Genomic DNA, 25,111 nt, shown 5'->3' with positions numbered 1-25,111 from the left:
TATCTATCTATCTATCTATCTATCTATCTATCTATCATTCTGTTGCTCTTTCCATCCATTCTATCATTCAATCCTTCATTCTATTCGTTCAGTCGTTTGTTTCATCCATCCATCCAAAAATGTATAGACTTGACAATTTAGGCCTTGTCCACACTAATGTTTTCGCTTAAATGCATGTTTTTCTCTCCATTTTGGCCTTCCGTCCACATTGAGATGGCGTTTTTGTCAAGGAAAACTGAGATTTTTGAAAATGCTCTCCAAAGTGGATAAATTTGAAAATGCTGTTTCCGCGTAGTAGTGTAGAATGTGAAAACGGAGGCTTTTGAAAATGATGACGCATGTTTAGTCATGTGACGCATATTGTACCAATAGACATATACAGAGTTCTGGCATGAAACTCTAGATGGCTCAGTCCGATAGGTCTAACTCAATCAGACCTAATGACATCATTATCACATGGCACAGCTGATTGGTTCTCTCCTGTATCGGTAGCCAATGAGCTCGCTGCTCAACATTCAAATATATGATTAGTGCTTGCAGTAGCAGTTGCAGCTTGCTTCAGAAACCCTCCACCTTCCCCAGCTCCACCTGTATAGATCTGCTATGAGGTGATTCATGTATGATATATGGGGGTTATTCATATGTATTATATGTGCAGCAGCAGTATTTCTTACATGCTTACAGCAGCATGTTGTGGATGTATTGGCAGTAGCAAGACTCGGTACTTGCTCTGCCGCAGCAGCACCAGCAGCTGCAGTGTAGTAGATCTATTCCGCCAAGACCAAATACATTAACATTGTCATGTACATTACCATGCCAATCCCTCCGAGAGTTGTCATGACAAGAAATATGTTTATACCGGTAATTGTGCCTGTTATGTACTTTTCACTTTCACACTGTTGCTAAAGATATTTACTTTGTACACTCTTCATATTACAGTCCTAAAAAGATGACAATTGCTGTCCTGCAACAAAACATATGGGCAGTTGTGTTTTAGTTCAAACATGAGTGAGCGGGACATGTACACGTCAGTAAATGATGAGAGATTTCCATAAATGAAATGATCCTGCCAGAAGAATTGCGTGAAAACTTATTCTCTCTGTTGTCTGTATCATCTCAGTGAGCTTTCATGAGGTTTTACAAATCCGCAGTAAGGCGAATTTGACGTTTTCCAACATTTCAGTGTGGATGAGAAACTGATTTGAGCTCTGTTTTAATTCCTGGATTAAAATATTCCAATTCAAAAATGCAATTGGCATTAAAAAGCACTCTTGATTCTTTTCTGAATGATTCACAAGACACTTGTGTCTATGAACACTTTCTCTTTCCTCTTGGCTCTTTAATGCACTACTCATTTCTCCTCTGTTAGACCCATCCCTCCCCTCTTTGCCTTCAGTAATGAGGGCAGCAGGGTTAAATTGGCACTGCACAAGTTGGCATCTCTAAATTGAAACCATGAGAGAACATTGCCAGTTGTGTTCCCATACACTTCCCTGGGCCTTCTGCCTGTTCTCAGAGCCGAGCCAAGAGAGCATATGGCCACATGTAGATACGCAGCGAATCTTTCTCGTGACTGTAATCTAAACACTCTACGCTAGTGAAGAGCGTCCTGATGTGTCTGTCCCGTAGACGTGCGCCACTTGTTACCCAAATCCTCTCTCTTTAGCCACATTCTACTTCATATAAAGCGTGAACAACTGTGAAAGAGCTGTTAACATATATGTGACGTACGTTGCCTCTGGATTCTAGAAGCCCAGACACTGATTCTCCTCACGCTTTGCTCAAATGAGCCCACTGGTGCATAAAATGAGATCGGTCTTTCAACTGATCTCAGAATTCAGGCATAAGTAACCCATTGCACGTGAATGTTGTCTTAAGCGCTCTGGTGGTGGTTGCACAGCGATACGATGCAGGATCTGCCACTTGTCAGACGAGTTGATAGTCGATATGGCATGCTGATTGGCTGTAGGACTCGAGATGCGATTCGCCCCTCGGGGCTGTGTAATCTGGTTCCTGACAGCTGCTCAGTGGGCAGTCTGAACACTTTACGAATACCCCATAGTGACAGATGAACGATGGTCATCCTCAGGTCATCTAGAAACAACCGTGACTCTCGTACCTTGGCTCAGAGATGGACGAGTTGCTCATACTAATGCTCAAACCTTGTTTCATAAGATCTTGTTCTTGGACAACACTTGTTAAGTTTATATGACAGTGTTTTGTGGTGTTTAAATGGAGTACTCTAGGTTTATAAGGACTGCAGAAGAAAGCTGGTCAATTTTACAGCACCTGAGAGAGAGTCAAACTCACTCGGCTTGGATACATTTGATTTAGTACTTTTAATAGTCTGATAACATTAAAGGCAACATGTAACCTGCTTTTCTTCTAGCTAATAAGCCCTCGACTCAAGGTTATGACCATACAATACAGCTGTAGTGTGATCACATCTATCTATCTATCTATCTATCTATCTATCTATCTGTCTATCTAGCTGTCATTCTATCTATCTATCATCTATCTACAGTATCTATCTACAGTATCTATCTATCTATCTATCTATCTATCTATCTATCTGTCTGTCTGTCTGTCTGTCAATCATTCTATCATTCTATCTCTCATTCTATCATTTGTTTGTTCTATTGTTCGTTCAGTTGTTCGTCTGTTCTATCTGTCTGTCTGGCTGTCTCTGTCATTCTATACATCATTCCATGCATCCATCCATTGTTATATCTATATGTCTGTCTAGGCGTATATACCTAAAGGTTTAAAGGGGAGGTCTAATGCTATTTCATGCATTTCTGACTTATATACACTGTTAAAGAGTTGGATTCTCATGCTAAACATGGCCAAAGTTTCAAAAAACTATTTGGACGTATGGCGGAGGTCTGTGCCAAATACACTCCTTCAGGGTTCGTTTAAGTTTCTGAAAGATTTTTTTCGAGTATGGCCCTGTATGTAATGTTGTTGCTTATGAAGTGATAACTAGGATTTTGTTTCTTAAAATCGAAAATATTTGTCAACCTACATCTCAACTGATATATGAGATTAACATTGCATTGTTTTTGAACTATATCAGCATTTTTAAGACACAGAGAGTAAAAAGAGCACATTTCTAAATGTTTCTTCATTTGTTCTGTTGCAGGAGATTGCGGCCTACTTGATTACATTTGAAAAACATGAGGAGTGGCTGACGACATCCCCCAAAACCAGGTAAGATGACACGCGTGACAGCGTTTCCTCATTACGAATGCACAGTGTTACCTGAAAAGCAGAAAGGTACGTTTCAGCACAGTTGCCAGTTCCTGCGCATTTCGTGGGCATGTGACAGATAATGGAATATTAATGACTATTTATAATGCAAGATGTGGCCAGGTCTATTAACTTAATGCTGTCTTTGCTCACCAATGCCATTAACGTGGGTGGTAATGTGGTGAGATCGTAGAACATCACCCTACGGTGATAAGGGCTCCGCACGAAATGTACAGTGTTACTTGATTTACCGAGCAGTGATAATGAAAAAGCTTTTTACTTTTAATGCCAGTTTCTATATCTATCCTGAGAGATAACAGCTGTGATATGATGATGAATGCAAATTAAGACAATATGTGATTATATATGAAGCGCACGTCAAGAGCAACCGAATGGCACGCAGATTCATTCTAGACTTTGACGTTACGAATGTTTTCAGTGCAGTGTATTTCTATAGAAATATAGAAGGCCATGCAATTCAATTTAATCGTAACATAAGGAACTTGGTAGCATAGAAGAAAATATCCAACGGTATCAAAAAGGCAATTTTGCATGCTTATCTGTGGTGGACCAGAAAGATAAGTTTGGATTTATTCATAAACAGAAAGCTGTGGAAAGGGTAAGGGTTTGTATGGGAGGCAAATCAAGGGAAACTAAAAATGTGGGCTGACATATCACCACGGGGTTTTGAGTTCAAGAGCTGTTTACATGGACAGAGGTTACCTGGCCAGCATCTCGACCTGTCATTCACAGAACGTGTACACACACTTTTGTAAGTACAGCGAGCAGACGAGGCAAATCAGAGCTGCTTTACTGAGCACACAACTGCTCAAGACTTTTAGAAGCAACCTCGTTTTCTTGTGTAACGATATTTAGTGATTCAGCTCTGACATCAGGTACCAAATGACTCATAAGATGTTTCTTGATTTGTTGTGTTTTACGTAGGCACAGACACACACATGCTGTGCCCCCCATAACATATTTTAAGAATGAAGCCATGCATAAAAATATCTGAGTGTCATTGCTTTAGATAACAAAATATCAAGTGTCTTTTATTTTGAAGAAAAAAGAACAAGCACATTTCAAGCAGAACAAAACGTTTGTTGGTTTTAAATGATAAAACTACTTCTACTACTACTAGAACTTAGAAAACATGTGTTCTATCCAGATATGCGGATATTTATTTTTATAGCCGGACAGCATTTACACCATTTCAGTGCATGTCCAGTGTGAGTTTTTTATATTTTTGAGCACTTATCTACCAATGCAAATCACTACTCGTATATTGCAAAGATTGCTTTAACTGAAACATTTCCCGTCATGTACCAATAATCTTGACAGATAATCCAATGAAATCAAAATGCAATGATATTTAGACATTTTTAATTGTGGCTTAAGTGTCTATATATATATATATATGGCTGCAATATAACAAAGAGTGAAAAATTTAAGGGGGTCGGAGTACTTTCCGTACCCACTGTATATATATATATATATATATATATATATGTTACAATTAATAAAAGATTGCACAATAAATTAAATGTGTTTTACTGGAATACTAAAATTATATGCACTACTGTTCAAAAGTTTGGCGTTGAATGTTTTTGAAAGAATATGCTACCCAACGCTGCATTTATTTAATAAAAAATACAATAAAAACAGTACTATTGTGGAATATTATTACAATTTAAAATAACTTTTCTGTTTGTTAAAATATTGTAAAATGTAATTTATTCCTGTGATTCAAAGCTGAATTTTCAGCATCATTACTCCAGTCTTCAGTGTCACACAATCCTTCAGAAATCATTCTAATATGCTGATTTGCTCTTCAAGAAACATTTCTCATTATTATCAATGTTGTAAAATGCTTTTGCTACTTCATATTTTTGTGGAATCTGTAATGCATTTTTTAAGAATGTTTTTGATGAACATAAAAATACAGCATTTATTTCAATTTGAAATATTTTGTAATATTATACATGTATTTACTTTTGATCAGTTTAATGTGTACTTGCTAAATAAAAGTTTGCACTTAATTCAAAAAAGATTTGCTGTTGGAGAGAATTTGTGTGCTCCCATTATGTGGGTCACATGAGAAAAGTGCATCCAAATAAGAGCGTAACGATGAAGCGTTAATGATATGATCGCAGTGTGTGACAGCGCCAGGCCGCGGAGCAGCAGGGAAGAGACTGCTGGGCAACTGTCCTCTACACACACACAAACAAACATGTAAACACAAGCGTTCACACTGAGTCTCAGACACACATACACATGTGCACCCAAACACACACACACAGGCTGTCTTCAGGGGTCACAACCAGTGTGAGGTCACACTGCAAGTGACGACTGGAGATACGCAGCCGACATCACCCCTAAACGCTTACACACACACACACACACACACACACACACATTCATCTCCTAATATAATTAAAACAATGAAAGCACTGCGATGATTGTCATCGTATTAATTTGAAGTTAAAAGAGTGCTTGTATCTTAGTAGTCACTCTTTATGAAACGATAGGTAGGGTAATCACTCATGATAACTCAATTTGAGAATATTAAATTGTTTTTATAGGACTTTGATGTATTTTTGTTGGTATTGGTGGGTTTGAGATCATATTGATTCAGTGCTGTGAATTGTACACACATACGTTGCTCTGCTGTGCATTGTGTGAGTGGCTTTGTGTATTTGTATTTTTTTTTATGTGCATGCTAACCTTGATATACCTGACAGATCTTGGTATTATCACTGCTCTGTGTGAGTTGTGTGAGCCCACTTTCTATTAAAGATGCTTAAAGTGTCTGTAAAAGGCCTGTGACAGCCTCACTGTTTGCTAGGATTCAGTTTTGAGGTTAGTGTTATATATATATATATATATATATATATATATATATTGTTATATTATAATTACAAGAAACAAGCATCCATTTAATCAGAATTAGAATTATTGGAAAGTATGCTTACACACATAAGGAATTTATGCACACACACAAAAATACACAATAGACAGAAAATACAATGGACAATATGTGCAGCATCACATATCAGCTATTTTTTAGGCATGCAAGTGGGTAGTTGATATGAAACAGTGTGATACATGATTTTTTTTATTATGATTTTTATTAATTATTTATGTAATATTTTAATGCAAATTTAGTTATATACTGTGTAATAAAATCATATATAATAATAATAATAATAATGTGTTGTTTTTAAGACAACATATTAATTGAGAGATTACATGGAATATTTAACTTTTTATTTGTTACACGACATGAACTATGATACTTTTACTTGATAAGAAAAATAATTGTATTATTGATATAATTTGTATAATTATTATTATGCAAAGACATAAAGTTATATACATGAGTGATACCACATGTTTATAGAGCCATGTCACATGGCTACAAGTGTGATTTTGCATTTATACAAGTTTGATGGCACAAGTGCATAAATAAAAAAGATTACCAGCATCTGATACAGCCTTCATTCTTCAGCTCAATCTCATATTCACAATAAAACATTAGTGTGAATGTCCACTGAGGAAAGGAATATCTTTGTCATACTATTCTTTCATTTCAGGTGACAGCGCTGCTCACTGCATTTGTTGGCTGCGTCTTACAAGCTGTTGTTGAAAGTAAAAATAACATCCTTGTTTACAGCCCTGTTTCAGTCTCTTTCAATATAAAAGTCTTTACTGCTGACTCACTCAGAAAAGCAGCCTCTTCTCGCCATCTAATGGAGAAATAATGTAACTAAAATCACCATCATGAACACACGCACCATTTCTCAATACTAAATACTATTAAATACTACTATTATTTATAACAAATATTATTTATTGATTACAAATATTTAATAAACAACAACAACAACAGCCATAAGAAAAGTTTCTAGGGAATTCAGTCAAAAGTACAAAGGCAGCGCTCTGATATAAGCATAAAAATTATATAAGATATAACGTTATGAGACTTTGCCCTCAGCCCTCCGGAACAAATAATAGATTAATGAGACCAAAAGATTAACTGCCCAAAATGAATTATATCTCATGTTTAACCACTATAGCAGGGGTGTCCAACCCTGCTCCTGGAGAGCTACCGTCCTGCAGACTTTAGTTCCAATCCTGCTCCAGCACACCTGTCTGTAATTATCAAGCAACCCTGAACACCTTGATTAGCTGGTTCAGGTGTGTTTGATTGGGGTTAGAGCTTAAATTTGCAGGATGGTAGCTCTCCAGGAGCAGAGTTGGACACCCCTGCACTATAGAGACATCAGAGTCTGTGGCAAATTCCAGAAGATCTGGCCGAGGTGAGGCTGATCTCGGCGGGTTCATGAGCGCTGAACGGCCGCTGACACCCTGGAGCTCACATCTCCGAAAACGTCGAAGCTAATTTTCAAATAGACATTATCTAAGTCTAAACAACTACATTATCCCCTAAAAAACAACATTCCGTCACACAAAAACAGTATTATTTATAAAATTATAGTGGATTTTGGAGTCCAACATGACACTTGCTGTGAGAAATACGGCAAGCAGAGCGATACAAATATCACACCACTGGAAAAGGCTCTTAGCCAATCAGATTTGAGGACCAGAAAGAACTGTTGTATAAATTATAATGATAACAAAATCATTAATAATGGTAATATTAAGCATATTATTATTATTGATGATGATGATGATGTTGTTATAATTATGTAGTTTTTGTGACCTCATATTAATTGAGACACTACATGGAATATTTGTACTTTAAATTTAGTTTGAAGCAAAATGATAAGTCTGTTCAGTCTTGTTTTCAGAGAAATGTAACAAAATTGAGTGAAGTTTATCCTTAAAACAAGAAAAAAATGCCATTGGGGTAAATACGGGTAGTTAATTCAAGAGGGAAAACAATTTTATTTTTCTTATCCCAATTGGCAAGATAATTTTTTCCTGTCTTAAGTATAAATCTGCCGTGTCGCTGCTCCCAGACTCCTCCAGTCTCTCTCTATAGAGCATCACATAAAGGGTCCTTTTCCATCAAAACAATGACGTCTGAGGATTACCAATGCATGCCCGCTGCCGTTTTGTCAAAGTTTAATTTGGCTGATCTGCATTGTGTCATGTGTCTCTCCTCTCTTCCGCAAGGGGAGTGCATCTGAGGTCGTAATTAAACACCACATGCTCATTCATGTGCAAATGCACCCAGGGCTCTTTGAAACCAAACCGATGGAGGATAGAATGAGGAGAAAATGGATAACAAACGGAGTGAAGGAAAGCGGGAGGACGAGGAGCAGAGGATAAAGTGTCCGCTCATCTCCTGGAGTTCATGTTTCCTGCTCGATTTGTAGTGGACTTTGTAGGCCAGTGAACCGAGAAGACCCGTCTGTACCGCGGTGAATTTTAAACACAATTAGAATAGAAACTGCTTGTGCTGAACGGACCTTCATTCATAAATTCTCCCCAGTTGTTCTTAAAGGAATGTAATCGACCAATTAAAGCGCTAATGATCCATATCAGTTTATTATCAGAGTTGACAAACATGAAAGTCGAGTTAATTGATCCATAACAGACGTTTGATTGGGTCTAGGGACACACACACACACACACACACACACACACATATTGTGAGTCTGCATGTGTTTTATCTAACTTTCAGCCAGGAGAGACTGAGAGAGAGAGAGATTGATCTGTTCAGTCTCTGTGATGTACACACCTACTGGCAGCTCCAGACACAAACAGAATATATTCAATATACCGACACACTGTACTTGACTATGATGATAATGTAAAGACTGCTTTACACTTCATCTTCTGCCTTGTTTTTATCACACGTGTCCACTGGTGCAAAGTCAGACGAGCTGAGCGGCCGTTTTCAATTCATTCTCTATGGGAGCTGAGCAGCAGGGGATTGTGGGATTGATAGCGGTGCCGAGTGAGTGGTGAGAATGTTAGAAAGTTGGGAAGTGCTAAACTTCATGCAAATGAGAGATGAAAAGCATCCCGAAAGACAGTTATTGTGATGTGAAGATATAGTTTCAGAGCTTAAATCACATCATTAAACATTATTATGCATGTAGATTTGTGACCGGGTTAATGAAAGTGTTAAATTGACAACACATTTTTATTTTGGGCATTTGGAGATATTGCAGGTAGAAAAATGCTAACATTACATGGACATTTCACGTCCATTGATGATAATTATTTTTTCTTATTATTTTCTTAAGAAATATCATATTATATCCTTTAAGAGAATGTATCTCACACATATATTGTGTGCATCCTGGTTTTCAGTTTATTTGAAATTGCCGTTATGTCCCTTCAATTACAGTTTTTGCAGTGAGTCTTGGGTTCAAAATAATGAATAAAAAAATCAAGATTATCTCTATTGAATTTATTTCTACAATATAAATGCCTAAAAAAATTAGGTTGATTTTAAATTTAATTTTCTTTTAAATAAGAAAATATTTCATTTTACTCATATCCATTAACATTTTGTCAACTGTTACTAATCAAACACCCACCTGAAAACTAAAAAATGGTTTATCACAAAACCATGTGACAAGCAACATGTGATTGTGATGTTTTTTTTTTTCAGTGCATATTTTGAAAGCTTTATGGTAAATGTCCTCTAATTTTGTTCTGACCTCCAATGACCTCAAAGAGTATGGTTTGCAATATTTTTATGATTTTAATTCAAACTAATTATTCAAATTTGAGGTTAACCTGAATTAAGACAATCTGACAAGGCCTGCCATTGAAATTAGGAGTCAAAGTGTTGAAACTGTCATAGTTTACAAACTCACCGCCCGAAAAAAACAACAACATATTTTTCTTAAAATGGTGTTTAACGATTAAGCTTGGCAACTAGCATAAAGTTACAATAATAAAATAAATAAACTGAAACCAATAGTTGTTTTATTTAGTACGCATACTGTTTTTATTTATTTATATATACAAATATATTTAAAAAATATAAATACACTGTATGTACAAAATATATGAAGTTCCAAACGTAGGTTCGGCAGGAGCCTAATCATTCAGTCCCATCAATCATCATTATGCGCCTATTTACGCAGCAGTCATTTCGCCATTCCAGCGGCAATTCTTCTGGCATCCCTCCACCTCCCCATCTCCTCTGTTTCTGTTATTCTCCCTCACTGTAGTACCGCAATGGGGGGTTGAACTCGGAGCCCAAGCCGAGCCTCGGGTTCGAGCATCCGTCGAGGACAACAAGCCAAGTTCGTTTACCATTAACCATCAGGACTGGATGGGCAGGCAAATTCGTGAAATAATATAGTTTCAACCGATGATTGTCAGGAATGATCTGTGATGGATGTGTGGAAACACTTTTACTTGTAATGCACAAACACAGCAAAGCGTCTGGAGATGTTTTGACATGCTGCATAATGAAATAATATTGATATGGTCCAGTTATTTTCATCACACATCTACTGAATAAAGAAGCTCTGTCAGTACTTACACACACACACACACACATCAGTTTCTCTTTGATGCCAACCTCTTGTTTGAGCACCTTCCCCCGAATGAGCAGTTTGTCGGACATGCCTTTTATTAAAACACCAAAATAACAACAGAGAGCTTTGAAGGTTTCATCGAACATAGTGCTCTATTCCTCCAGGAAATAAACAACCGCTTTTCACACAGCAAACAGTAAGTGTGTGTGTGTGTGTGTGTGTGTGTGTGCGGAGGTTGTGGAGATATAGGCAGGGGCCATTGTGGACTGTGTGTGTGTGTGTGTGTGCGGAGGTTGTGGAGATATAGGCAGGGGCCATTGTGGACTGTGTGTGTGTGTGTGTGTGCGGAGGTTGTGGAGATATAGGCAGGGGCCATTGTGGACTGTGTGTGTGTGTGTGTGTGCGGAGGTTGTGGAGATATAGGCAGGGGCCATTGTGGACTGTGTGTGTGTGTGTGTGTGCGGAGGTTGTGGAGATATAGGCAGGGGCCATTGTGGACTGTGTGTGTGTGTGTGTGTGCGGAGGTTGTGGAGATATAGGCAGGGGCCATTGTGGACTGTGTGTGTGTGTGTGTGTGCGGAGGTTGTGGAGATATAGGCAGGGGCCATTGTGGACTGTGTGTGTGTGTGTGTGTGCGGAGGTTGTGGAGATATAGGCAGGGGCCATTGTGGACTGTGTGTGTGTGTGTGTGTGAGTGTGTATCGCGTGCCTGCCATAATGAATTGTGAGATGGGCCGTCTCTCAGACGGTACGTCAGCTCCTCTGGCTCTTCCCGCTAGTGCTGCATGTGTTGGCGCGCTGCAGCGGCAGACAGACTCTCTGCTCTGCACTAATGCTTTCTGGCAAGAACACTGGGCATTTATTAGTGCAGAAAAGCATGTGTATGTATGCATGTGTGAATGTTTGCATTAGTCTTGTCGCAAAACCTAACATGAAAGATGAATAACTTATTTATGTTTTGTAGGGTTGTCATAGTTAACTAAAAAAAATTGTTACTTGATATAAAATAAACTTTGTATGTATGTAAAAAAATGATATATATATATGTATATATATATATTATTTTTATTTTTTTTTCTATTTTACAAAGAAATTATTAATTTAGCTACTTGCCAAGGCAACATTTTTCATTTTCATTTAGTTTATTCTGATACTAAAATATTAAAGTACTAAAATAACAAAAACTAAATCTGAAATAATAATTACTGAAAACTAAATAGATATATTAAATAATAATAATAATAAAATTGACAAAAACACACAACAAACTAAAACTTTAACTAAAAATATAATAAAAACAGAAAATATAAAAATGAAAAGAACTAATTCATAATAATAAAAACTATAATAGTATCTCAATGATACTAAAATAACATTTTTGTATATTATTTTTAAATATATAAAATAAAATAATAAAAAATAAGCATAATATCTGACATAGGCCTAAATGGTACCACAGTAGTGAGTGATTTCCCCTTTTTATCTTGTCAATTGTTTGATTAATATTTACGATATAGTAAAAATCCACAGCTGCATCAAGCTGCATTTCACTGCAAAAATCTCATGTGTATCTGATGTTTTGACATTTAGCTGATTTATTCTACATTTTCTGAAGTCAAATGCTTTTGTATGTTTGTGCCTTCCTATATAGGTTTTCTTCTGTGTTTATATACTGCATATGCATTTGGTCATGTATGTTTATGTGCTTTTTGTGCATGCATGCTTTTTGTTTGTGTGAGTAAGTTTATGTTTGTGCATGTGCTTTTTTATGATTTTTTTTTATTATTATTTTATTTTGAGAGTTTTTGTATGTTTGTGCCTTTTTATATAGCTTTGTATGTGTGCATATGTTTTTGTGTGTATATATATATATATATATATATATATATATATATATATATATATATGTGTGTGTGTGTGCATTTTTGCATGTGCTTTTATATGATTTTTTTAGAGCTTTTGTATGTTTGTGCCTTTTTATCAACCTTGCGTTTTATCTTTCAACTAAGAAAATTATATTCTGAGAATGTTTTGCTAACCCAAAAACATTAAGTTATAAAAATTTTATTTCAAATGTTATTTTTTTTAATGCAAGTCTTAAGGGAACCTTTTAGAATTGTATTATTATAACTTAAAAAAAAAACATTAGATAAACGTCCAACTAAAATATTTCAGAAATAACCTTGAGAGAACCTTGCAAGAACATTAGAAAACATTCTAATGCTCCTCGTTAGCTTGGACATTTGTGTGTGTATATGTGTGCTTTTTTTATTCATGCATGCTCTTTTATATATATGTGTGTATTTGTGTGTATGTGTGCTTTTTTGCATTTATGTCTGTGTGTGTGTGTGTGTGTGTGTGTGTGTGTGTGTGTGTGCGTGCGCGCGCTTTTTGATGTATACAGTATGTATGCGTTCTGTGTGGATGTGGGCTACTGTATGTGCATGCACTTTATTGTGTGTGTTTTTCCATTTACAATATCACTGTGGTTCTTTGTGAGTGATGTCCATTTATTGTGTGTTCACAGACGTGTGTGTATTGGGAGGGTGGTGGGCCTGAGCGAAGTGGCCCGTCCGAGAGGTAGTTGAGCAAGATGAAACGAGAGGGGTCTGGGAAGTGGCAACATGTCAATATGAAATAGAGAGAGAGAGAAAGAGACAGGAGCCAGAGGAGAGCAGCGAGAGATGATGAATGAGAGACGCCATGTAGGACGCACTGAACCATATGGGAAGAGCAGAGGAAGAAATCTGACGGAATTGGAAAAGAGAAAACAGGATGAGTAGGCACTGACGAGAGCAGTGAAACGTCTGTGTGGTCCGGGAAGACACTATTGACCATCAAGCGAAACAGCAAGAGATTCCCGCCTCTATAAAACATACAACACACGGAGCTCGCGCAGAACAGCGTGTCGTGGCTTTGAAGTTGTGCGCGTTGAGTTGACGTGTTTTTTGACAGTGGTTGGTCATAGTTCATCTTTTGATTTGAGTGTGGGGTGACCTGATTCTGTCGGCCCCAAGCTCATGAATAATCGAAAACAAACTATCATATACTAACACATTAATGCATTCTGCCATGCACAGTACATAGCCTTCAATGTGTCCGTCATCTGAACTTGTGTTGCGCATCGAGAGTCACAGATCAGATTGCCAATGTGCCCTGTTTTGTTTTACAGATTTTTTTTTTTTTTTTTTCAGATTTTTCATAAGTTACAGTGAAGAATAATTTTTCATTTTTAGTTTTTTCGTTTCGTTTTTTTTTTGGGGCTATAAAATTCCACAATCCTGTGTGCGGTTAAGTGGTCGGTTGAAAGAATAAAAAAATCACATTTGACAGAGCAGCTGGAGGTAAATTAATTTACAAATGTCCTTTTTTTTAAACTTATGATTCCATTTCCAGCAAAAAATGTCCATTGTAATCATTAAATATCCACTTGGTTATTTCTAAAGCTCATCTGAATTTGTTCTAGATCATTAGACGTGACATTGTACTACCTTGGATGCCTTAGGAGGGGCCTTCATGCAAAAATCATTGACTGACTGAGCAGCTGAATTCGGTTTTGGTCGCACAGCCTGTGAGCTAATGCATGTTCTCATAGAAATACGTACCTCTGTGTACTTTTTGTGCAACACCGTTTTTACGTACCTTACTGCACGTTTCGCCGCAGTTTCAAAGAGAAATGTCCACTGAGTGGCGCTAAAACACTGGCACGTTTTTATTACGTTGATATAGGTACATATTGCTGTGTTTTTATTACGTTGCTTCGTATTGCGGCGGTTCAGAATTCAAATATCCGGGGATTGTCACTAAAAGTTAATGCTCTTTCGTGTTGGAGATATGCCCTACACCAAACCCAACCCTAAACCTACCCGATAGTGTTAACAAATGCAAAACTTATATAAAAACGCATTTGTTGATGCAACCGCGCCATTTCAATTTCCTTAAATGCAGATTTGAACTGTTCTGTAGAACCGTGCTTACACAGGATTCAAACCAGAGCTCCTCACCTCTCAAGTACGTCTCCATACAACGTGAGCTACCGAACAAACCTACCGTCTATGAAAACCCATACATATGAAGCTGGATATGTGCGATGCTAACGCTCAAAAGCATCAGTTTTCAAATCTCCCAGCATATTAATATTGTTTTGAAGTCCTAACATGATATTCTTCAAGTAATTGTGCAAAAATTACACTTTATTAATCAAAACTCTGTAAATTAGTGTGAAAAGGAAGGAATAAAAGGTGTCGGAGTTTTACTGCCTCTAGTGTTCATTTCTTTTGGAAACTGCAGTGATATGTACTTATTGGTACGTATTTCACGTCTCGCTAAAAAGTGCCCCCAGGTACGTTTATGCCATGAGACCAGGTAGTGCATTTCTGTGTGTACGTATGTATGTGTAAGAAAGGAGAGCGAGAGGTAAACCTCACGGGCAGATCACCCTCGTGAGGCTCAGTGTCACTTGATGATAAAGACTGAATTCAATTATTTAGCAACACATGCAGAACAGACAGCAGCTCACTGTCCCTCCTCTAGGGATGAAGTGCGTGTCTGCCAGAGTACATCTGCTCTGAAAAAGCTGAATTTATGACTCAAATAGTGGTAATGAAATGCCAGAGTAATTAGCATCTAATGATAAACGTAAACTAAGATGCTTCTTGGAGATTTTGAGCCTAAAATAGCAGGTATACAGCATTCTTTGCATTTAGATTTATAACTCCTGAGTGTGTTTGTTCATCATTTACTCATCCTCATGTCATTCTAAACCTGATTTTTTTTTTTTCTTTGGTCAAACAGATGGAGAGATTTTAAAGACAGTTTTCTGTGTTTTTTTTCTTTTCTTTCTGCAATTACAGTGGACAATGATTGAGATGTTCAAAACACAATTCAAAACCCATTAAAACCATTTGAGAAACAGATGGAAGTTGTCATTCACATTAAAGGAATAGTTCATCCAAAAATGAAAGTTCTGTCATCATTTACTCACCCTCATGTTGTTCCAAACCAGTCTTTCTTCTGCTGAACACAAAAGAAGATATTTTGAAGAATGTATGAAACCAAACAGTTGACGGTCCCCATTGACGTCCATAGTATATATATCTTTTTTCCATACTATGGAAGTTTATGGGGGACTGTTACCCATATTCTTCAAAATATCTTCTTTATTGTTCCACAGAAAAAAGAAACTCGTCCAGGTTTGGAAAAACTTAACTGAGTAAAGGATGACAGAATTTTCCTTTTTTGTGTGGAAAAAAAAATGAGCCCCAGCTCTCATTAGAACGTTCAGATCTTTCCAGTGAATTTGTTAGAATTTGTTATTTTGGTTTACAAAACTGGTATGAATGATTCGCTCAGAATTGATCAAGTTCTTGAGTTCAACTCACTGACTCAATAGTTGCAATAGTTAACAACTCGGTGGAGGGGAAAATTACCAATGAATAACAACATGAATATTGAGCACAAGTTGTATAGTCAGCATCTATAATGCTTTTCTTGCTTTTGCATCTTTATTTTGAAGCTTGAAAGCTTCAGTTCCTGTTCATCATAATTGCATTTACAAGAAATATCAACACAGGCTGCAGAGCATCTCCTTTTGTGTTCCATAAAGAAAGAAAGTCAAATGGATTTGGAATGACACGAGGCAGAGTAAATTATGATTTTTTTGGGGGGTGAACTATCCCTTTAAACGAAACCATCAGTGCTTGTGGTTTGATTAAATGAGACTGGAAACCACAAAGTCGTCCCAGTCTTCTCCCCAAGTGTGTGCGGTTGTAGGCGCTTCTGATAATGCACATGCGGGCCTCGTTCAACAAGGAATGATGGAGAGTTTTGACTTCAATTAATTCTTCATCATTACATTAATTAATCTAAATCTATAGTTAATTAATTATGCAGTGTATTTTTTCTTGTGCATGTTTAAAAAGTCAAAAGGGTTGTTGGATGATGTTTTAAATTGGAAAATTAATATTCATAACTCCTAATGAAGTTTCTAGAATGACTCTCGATTCATGGCTTTACTGAGATTTAATTAACAATCCTGACAGCCGACACCTTTGACAGAATGGGTGGCATAATCGAGCTGCGTGGAGTGACTTATTGTTCGAACACGATAAAACATACAAACATTCATATCTGGCCAGCGCTGAGCTCTCTTAAGATCCTCAAAGACAAAGACATCTCATAATATGCCATTCACAAATTATCCTGGCAAACATTAGGAGTAAAACTGCTTAAGTGTGAAAATAATGTCATGCAAGACTGAGCAGTAATGAATATATTAGGACTCGGGCATCTGATCTAAGGTCAAAGGAAAATTTGCAGCAGCATTTATAGACCCCGTAGAATTTTCAATAATTGCTGTCCTGTCATAAAAGTTTAACCCTCAATCCGTGATATTGATGCCAGACATCGACCGGCAAATAATTTAATCACATTACTAGAGTGGGAGATTTATTACACTTTCTCTTATTTTTCTTTTTATTATTTATTTATTTATTTATTTATTTATTTATTTTTGTGCACATTATTGTTTCATTTGCTTGTGTGGAATTGTTCATACATTTTCTGAGTGGTTTTGGTTTCCGTACAGTTTTTAGTATATTCTGGGAAGTTGCTAGGCAGTTGCTCTTAGTTTTTTGATAGGAGTTCTCCTCAAGTCTGATATTCTGGGCTTTCAGTGTACATCTATGTGACGTTTCACCCCGTTTAGCTTAATACTGTTTATTACGGCTGTCTTTGTTTGTAGGAACACATGAAGAGTTAATTTGCAAAAACCGATAAACGCCACTTTCAAAAAGAATGAGCTGATTGCCGTGAATTATTCTTCACATATAGCGCGATCTGAACCCTAACATCTGAGGAGATTACAAAGATTAAACGAGTGTTTTTTTAAACTCTAAAACATGAAATGTGGAGTTATCTGCTTTTGCCAAAAAAACGACTGTTGGAGTTATCTGCTTTTGCTATAAAACAAACTTTTAATATGCAAAAAAAATAACATACTTTCAATGAACTTTAATTTTGTAAATTACCTGTATTTGTTTAAGTTATTACTTAATCAAAACAACCCAAATGCAGTTTGACTGATATTACTTGGAATGTGCAATAAAAAAACGTGATTTCTGGAAAAAAAATAAAAATGGAGTTATCGGTTTTTGCAAATTAACTCTTTACATGCTGTTAAATATGTGTGTATCTGTGCTCTCAGTGATGCTGTCTGTGGTCCTGAAAGTCCACAGACTGCACAGACACGTGGTCTCCAGACTGATCAAGTTATATTCATATCAGCACTCGTGTGTGTGAACTCTGCATGACCTCAGCATCCTCCACTGAGTACGTTTAACCCATCACTGCAGTCAGTCAGCACGCTGACCTTTATCACCTCATGCTTGAGTACGCTAGATGAAAATAGTCAATTTGCTCCAGAAGCTTGTATAATCCTCATATTCTGATTGATCTTGGGTCAATCTATATACGCACTACTGGTCAAAATTTTGGATTTTTTTTTTTTTTTAAATAAGTCTCTTATGCTCACAAAAGCACAATCAGTAATATTGTGGAATATTACAATTTAAGATAACCATTGTCTCTTTTTAATATATTTTAAAATATAATTTATTCCTGTGATGGAAATGTAGTGCATGAGCATGTAACCACACCTATTACGGAGTCTTTTGTGGGATTATGTACACAAAGCAGTGTGTGTGAAAAGTGTCTAAATCAGCGCCCACCATCTCTCCGAATCAACCTTCTCCGGCCGGGCCCCCATTCCTCACCCTTACATGGGCTCCGCAAGGCCCTTCCCATCCCGCCATCAGTTCTCTCAGATGGAGCCGTTGACGGGCGAAGGGGTCTTTTCCATCGCCACGCTGAGGGGCTTTTTAATTTAAGGTAATTAATTGCTGACCTCGTTTGATGCGGCACTTTATGAGTCTTTGGCGACAGCCTGTGATTTTCTGTAGCTGCTAGTGAGAATTCCTGCAATGATGCTGGCGCAACTGAGAACGAGCAGAAGATTGTATGAAAGAAAGCGATGGAGGGAAAGGTTGTTGTGATGTGATCCGAGGGGGAAAACACAGAAAGGATCTGGTGCTTTTCAAAAGAGACAAGTGATTTCCCCTGTCTGCCGTTCTTCCTGCTCTGGTGGAGGCTGCATGCCTCCGTCTGTCTCCAGACTTGACTGTCAGGGGCATCCACTCCATTTAATCAAACAGATTTTTGTGATTGCATTCGCCTCCATGTTCCAGAGAGAGAGAGGGAGAGATGGAAAGAGGGAAGTGGATAGTGTTGTGGATCAGTAAACCACCTAGTGCCACAGTGTTTGCTGACAAAGTAAATCACACACACATAAGAGACGAGCATTACGAAAGCACTTCCAACTCGTCTCTTTCTCTCTCTCTCTCTCTCTCTCTCTCTCTCTCTCTCTCTCTCTCTCTCTCTCTCTCTCTCTCTCTCTCTCTCTCTCTCTCTCTCTCTCTCTCTCTCTCTCTCTCTCACCTCGCCTCTCTCTCTCTCTCTCTCTCTCTCTCTCTCTCTCTCTCTCTCTCTCTCTCTCTGTCTTTCTTGCTCACAAAAACTGAAAATTCTGTCATTGTTTGCTAACCCTGATGTCTGTTTATGTGGTAGAACACAAAAGGAGATATTTAAAGCACTGTCCAAGCTGCTCTTTTCCATATAAGGAAAGTGAAGGGAAACCACAGCTGCTGAGTGGGATTTTTAGTAATTAATGTCTTGTTTCCTACACAAAGCTATCATATGACTTCAGAAAACATGGTGGTGGTGGTTTTTTGTTTGTTTTTGTTTTGTTTTTTTAGCTTGACCAGCCGCCGTCTACTTTTGTTGAGTATGACTTTAAAACTTCTCATTCTGTGATCCATGGAAGAGTCTTGACCAACATGAGGGGAGTAACCGATGACAGAATTTTTATCTGTCTCTTTAACTCTATTTTACCATGCACAATGCATGTGAAACGGCCCGTGGTGTGTTTTAGCAAATTATTTCATCTTCAAAAAGACAGTAATGCTAGTATTTGTGAGGCAGCCTTAAATTAGAGCATAGAATCTCTTGCTACATTTGATAGAAGTATAACAGGGGAAACAACTGAAATCAATAGACGGGGAGGAGAAACTCAGCCTCCCTCTGACTGGCCCAGACAGAAATGTCTCTCTATTCATAGAGGAATGAATAAGAGTCATGTTCACAGTACAATAACATAGAAATGGAAAATGTGGGGCAGAATGGCACTTAGCACAAAGCGGGGGTCTCTGGAAATGGACGGGGTTTAGTGGCCCATATGGTGCCTCTAAAAGTGTGTTCACACCAAAGGCAATTCAATTGCATGAAGTCACCAAGACGCAAATTGCAAGTCTGATCACTTAGTAAAGTAACAGCACACCTCACCTCTCAGAAACTGTTGTGCATTGAAAGTTATACAGTACCATGTGTAATACATTCAATTGAGGTTTTCTGACATGACGTGGGTCGTGTGAGCTTTACTGTCTGCTCTCCCATTGATATTTGTCATTTTCATTTGAATATCAATCATTGTGATCCTGGTGATGGTGTTGCTTTGCTGGAATGAAACTGATCTGAAAATCAGCAGGTCCTCTGTTGGACTTGTAGCCTAACCCACCCAGAATTAGTGTGCACAGAACTCGCTGTAGAATTTTGAACGTTCATCATTTACAAATCAGAACATAAAATGTGAAAAAAGTCAGCAGGTTCCGTCTGGGCTTCTCATTGATATTGAAACCCACTCGTTACCCATTTCTGTGGTGTCTCACATCCTCCTCCCCTTCAGCCCATTTTCTTTTCAATGATTTAAGCCGTCGGACTGCCGGGAGTACGAAGCCGGCAATGATGACGACAGCAGCGCTTTATTTATGCACACATGAAGCTCTGTCGGCCGTTAATTAGTAGAAGTAATTGGTAAGTACTACTAAATATAGAGTTGAACAAGCCTTGTTTGGAAGTTTGATTTAAAAAAAAAAAAAAAAAAAAAACCTTTGAAAGGTTTTAAGTTTTATTGACCAGATGAATGAATGGATGGATGGATGTTTAAATTTGCCACCTAAAGAATTTTTTTTGTAAAAAAAAAAGATATGTTTCATCATATTTAATAAATTCACTTTTGTGGACCAGGGTGGAAGAACATTTCATTTCCCAGAATGCATTGCCTGTATTGAATTTCTTTGAATTGTAATTCAGGAATTTCCTCTATCTATGTTCCCAGTTCCAGAGCCAATTCTTCAATTCTGAATTTTGCCCAACCGTGATGTCTGCAATGTTTCAGAATAAGATTTGACTACTAACTCTGATATAGAAACATGCACTTTTCATGATCCATCTATTTTAGATGGATAAATTCAGTTTGCTTGCTCTATTCTTTCTCACTTTGATTAAATATCTTGTTTCACTTAGAAATACACCAGATTGCTGATGTAAAACACAGTTGAACTAACCGAACATGTGGTTTTGTTTTATCTTCCTCCTGCTGCTGGAATATTTTCTGTATTTTTGAGGTTTTTAGTTTGCAGTTTAAGTATTTAAATGCCTACAACATTTTCAGCCTGAATTTGTGCACAATATCCTGCAAAGCGTACTTCGCATCCATACTGTGGTGTAATGCCTTGAGCGGTGTGTTGCAAACCCACTGTGGGTTCCGTTATCTCCACTAAGCTTCGGTTCTCGTCTACATCTCTTCTCTCTTCTTCCATCCTGGCCCGGCAACTGCATGGACTCCATTATCCTCCCGCAGCAGATTTCGGTTCCAGAGCACGTTAAATCTCCAGCAGGGATCAGGGTAAACAAATAAACAGGTAAATCAGCTTTTACCAAGTCTGCCGCTGAGAGCTCCCCTTGTGCTTTGATCACATCTTCCTCATAATCTCTCTCCTCTACTCCGGCTTTGATTGCAGTGTAAGTCAGAGTCTCGTGCGAGTCGGAGACAGCGATTATGCCACTTCATTCTTAATAGCGCCGTCTGGAGAAGGCCTTGCGCTCGTATTGGTGGAGATGAACATCAGTAAGCAGGCGGAACCCGCCTCCGTGATCATGGAAAAGCGAGGCGCCGCTCTGTGAAACCCTCGGGAGAGAGATGAATCATATCAGCACCGGTGTGTGTTAAAGGTGCTGACCGCTCGTCTGCCACAAACCGCCCTCAGCGAGAGTGTGTGTGAGATGAACGCAAAGAGAATGATTAGCCTGCTGCTCACATTGAGGATAGAAGGGCATCGGGGAGGAAATTGGAAAGGCTCTTTTTTACTTTTTCAGGCATTTTAAAATTAGTATTAAAATTAATACTATGTTCTAAGACATACTCCATGCAGATGTTTGTAGCACAATTCCATGCGTCATTGTTTTCCAAAATCTGTCAGAAAATCATAACGTGATGCATTTTCAGGGTTTCCACAAGGGGTGCTATAGCTGCCATCACTACAAAAACTTCTACGGTCAATTTTATCTTTCAGGTCATTTCCTTTAGAGCAAATAATCTCAATTAGAAAGGTGACATGATTGTACACTGCAAAAAAATCAGTTTTAATGACATTTTATACTGAATTTCATTTAAAATATATATAGATAACTTGAAGCAATACTGCTTAATATATTAAGGCTTGTTTTCTTGGAGTGTCTTTTGTCTTAAATACAGTTAAGTAAAATGAATTGCAACAGGCTTTTAAAGTCCAATTCAATTTTTAAATTTTAAATTGAGGCAGGGTTATTATAGTTAACAAAAACTAAAACCATTAAATAAACATAAATTATATATGTGTGTGTGTGTGTGTGTGTGTGTGTGTGTGTGTGTGTGTGTATTACTTGTGGGGGAAATGTGAACCAAAATAAAGCATTAAATATTATTTATTTATTCATTTATTTCAGCTTGTTGCCAAGGCAGTGTTTCTCATTTAAATTTAGGTTAAATTAATGTACTACAATAACTAAAACTAACACTGAAATAAAAATGTATAAGACTGATATAGACTTAAAAATAATAATAAAAATGACAAACACAACAAAATCACCAAACTTAATTGAAATGTAAATGGACAATATATTCAAACTAATTCAAAATATTAATTAAAACTTAAATAGTATCTGAATAATACTTAAATAACACTGTTTTAAAGTTGGATGTAAGGAAGTAGAATTAAAATGTTTTAAAATTAATTCATATATTGCTGTAATTTTTTTAAAGGGATGGATGGATAATATATAATGATAGATTCAGATTCAATAAATGAGCTTTTGTGGAACAGGGTGGAAGAACATGTCATTTCCCAGAATGCATTGCCAGTGTTTGATTTATTTGAATTGCAAATCAGTAGTAAAAATAAATAAATAAAGTTTGTCATGCTTTCACTTGTTATAACTTATAACAAGTTAAATACATTCAAGTGATAAAATACACTTAAGTGTATTAAAAAAATCAGAATGAGATACATGTTCTGAAAACAAGTCTTAATTTAGATATTTTTACTGGAAATCAGGTAAAAAGGATAATTAAAAACCCATTAAGAAGTCATGTTTGCAGTGTAGCAAATAGTAACATATCTGGTTTAATGGCACAGGACACTTTATCGCCCCCTTGAGTACTGGAGTTTATTACAGCCACAGTAATTCACAAACGCTGTGTAAAACGGGCAGTGCTCAAGCCAGAGAACAGAGAGGAAGTGTGTCTGTGTTCTCTACGGGCCTCTCTGCAGGAGGGGGCGATGGGATCATATGGTCTCTCTCTGTGTCTGCTGTCTCAGCACACATGCTGCTGTGGGCGACCCCACGCTGGTTCGCATGCTTTCACAGCGACTGTGGCTGCGCTCACAGCTGCAGCCCTCCTGCTCCCGGGGTGCCTTGCAGCAGCAGAGTTCTGTTTTTTTTTTTATTGGGTCATCACCCCAAAGACACCAGCTCGACGGCTTCTCCTTCAAATACCAGAGGAAATAAACAAAAAGAAGAGTGGCCTCTAGCCAGGAAGTGTTAACGATGTTTGACAAGCAGACTCAGTCCCACGTGTGCGCAGCTGTGCGCTCCAGAGCCAAACACACACACACACACACTATGTCCCACATCCCCTTCACCTGCTGCTCTGCTAGTCACACACGGCTCTCTCTGGAGCAGCCATCATGACTCCTGACTGCTAGAACGGTGAGAATGAGAGACGAAGGCACAGGAGACAAAAAGAGTGAGAGGAATGGAAGAGGAGAGAGTATGAAGGAGCAAAACTAGAAAATCTCACATTTACGTTTAAATTATTGTTATTTCTGAATAACAATAGAATCTTGAACTTTTTCCACCCTCTCTCTAACCTTTAGAATAAAACTGGCACATTTTCTTTTTGACCTTAAAGGGGTCATATCATAAATTTGTATTTTTTACGTAAAAGTTTTTTATTTTTTTACCAAAAACCAGTAATATTTTTCTTTCTCTCTGACCCTTAGAATAAAATGTTCAGATTTGTGTTGCTTTGCCTTTCGCATGTGAAATCAACAGATTTTGGAGCTTGGTTTTTCAGTACATGCTCTTTTTGGAGTTTTGAGTTCACTATGTTTTTTTATGTAGGACAACAATACATCAATATCAATATAATACTGCATTTATTTGAAGGAAAAAAAACAGTAATATTGTGAAATATTATTACAATTCAAAATAAATTTTCTTTTTGAATATATGTAATGAATTTTCAGCATCATTACTCCAGTCTTTAGTGTCACATGATCCTTCAGAAATCATTCTAATATGCTGATTTGCTGCTCAAGAAACATTTCTTATTATTACCAGTGTTTAAAATAGTTGTGCTGCTTCATATTTTTGTGTAAACCACAACACATTTTTTTCAGGCTACTTTATTGAACAGCATTAATTTGAGATGACCAGACTTTTTTTGTAATGAATGTCTTTACTATCACCTTTGATCAATTTAATGCATCCTTTCTGAGTAAAAGTATTTATTTCTTTCAAGTTTGCTGACCCCAAACTTTTGAAGGGTAATGTATGTTGATGTGCTCATTGTACTTTTACGGTTTTAAGGCATTTTGTAGTTTAGTTTCAATAGTTTGGGTGGTCTAGAGTGGGAGCTTTGTGTTGTTGCAACATTGTGTACTTAGTGCCTCAAATTCTTCTAGCTCAATAGAGCAAGAACTCCTGTTTTCCATGAAAAAAAATTTGTGAAGAGAAGAAATCAGATGATTTCGAGGCTTTAGAGAGCAGGAGCTGAGAGGGCGACTCTGCAGGTTGGAGAAGAGAAGATGAGCTCTCTCATTCTGTTCACGTCCGGCACATTTCATGCCCTCTGCTGAGCTGTTCGTCTCGGCCTGCTCCACCCTGCACATGCAGAGTTACGTACCATACGCCATATGCTTCACATCCATCAGCACAGCCAGCTGCAGGGGGGGGGGGGG

The 25,111-nt window shown here is 37.5% G+C and overlaps 1 protein-coding gene and 1 long non-coding RNA gene across 7 annotated transcripts in view; both read left to right on the top strand.

Moving 5' to 3' along the window:
• Positions 1 to 25,111, top strand: part of LOC107654440 (calmodulin-binding transcription activator 1-like) — a 313,692-nt gene that overhangs the window by 153,063 nt on the left and 135,518 nt on the right. For all 6 annotated transcript variants that reach the window (XM_016441502.1, XM_016441501.1, XM_016441500.1 and 3 more), the window contains exon 3: positions 3,143 to 3,210. In XM_016441502.1, the coding sequence (XP_016296988.1) occupies positions 3,143 to 3,210 (68 nt within the window). The remainder of the gene's footprint in view (positions 1 to 3,142; positions 3,211 to 25,111) is intronic.
• LOC107654441 (uncharacterized) lies at positions 18,349 to 25,097 on the top strand. Its single transcript, XR_001630335.1, has 4 exons — positions 18,349 to 18,412; positions 21,244 to 21,249; positions 25,011 to 25,016; positions 25,085 to 25,097. It is a non-coding gene; the product is annotated as an uncharacterized LOC107654441 (long non-coding RNA).

The sequence above is a fragment of the Sinocyclocheilus anshuiensis genome, unplaced genomic scaffold (genome assembly GCF_001515605.1).
Source record: "Sinocyclocheilus anshuiensis isolate Anshui unplaced genomic scaffold, SAMN03320099.WGS_v1.1 scaffold527, whole genome shotgun sequence".
Lineage (NCBI taxonomy): Eukaryota > Metazoa > Chordata > Actinopteri > Cypriniformes > Cyprinidae > Sinocyclocheilus > Sinocyclocheilus anshuiensis.
Note: the sequence above shows the minus strand (reverse complement) of the source record. Positions and strands in the feature narration are given on the sequence as shown.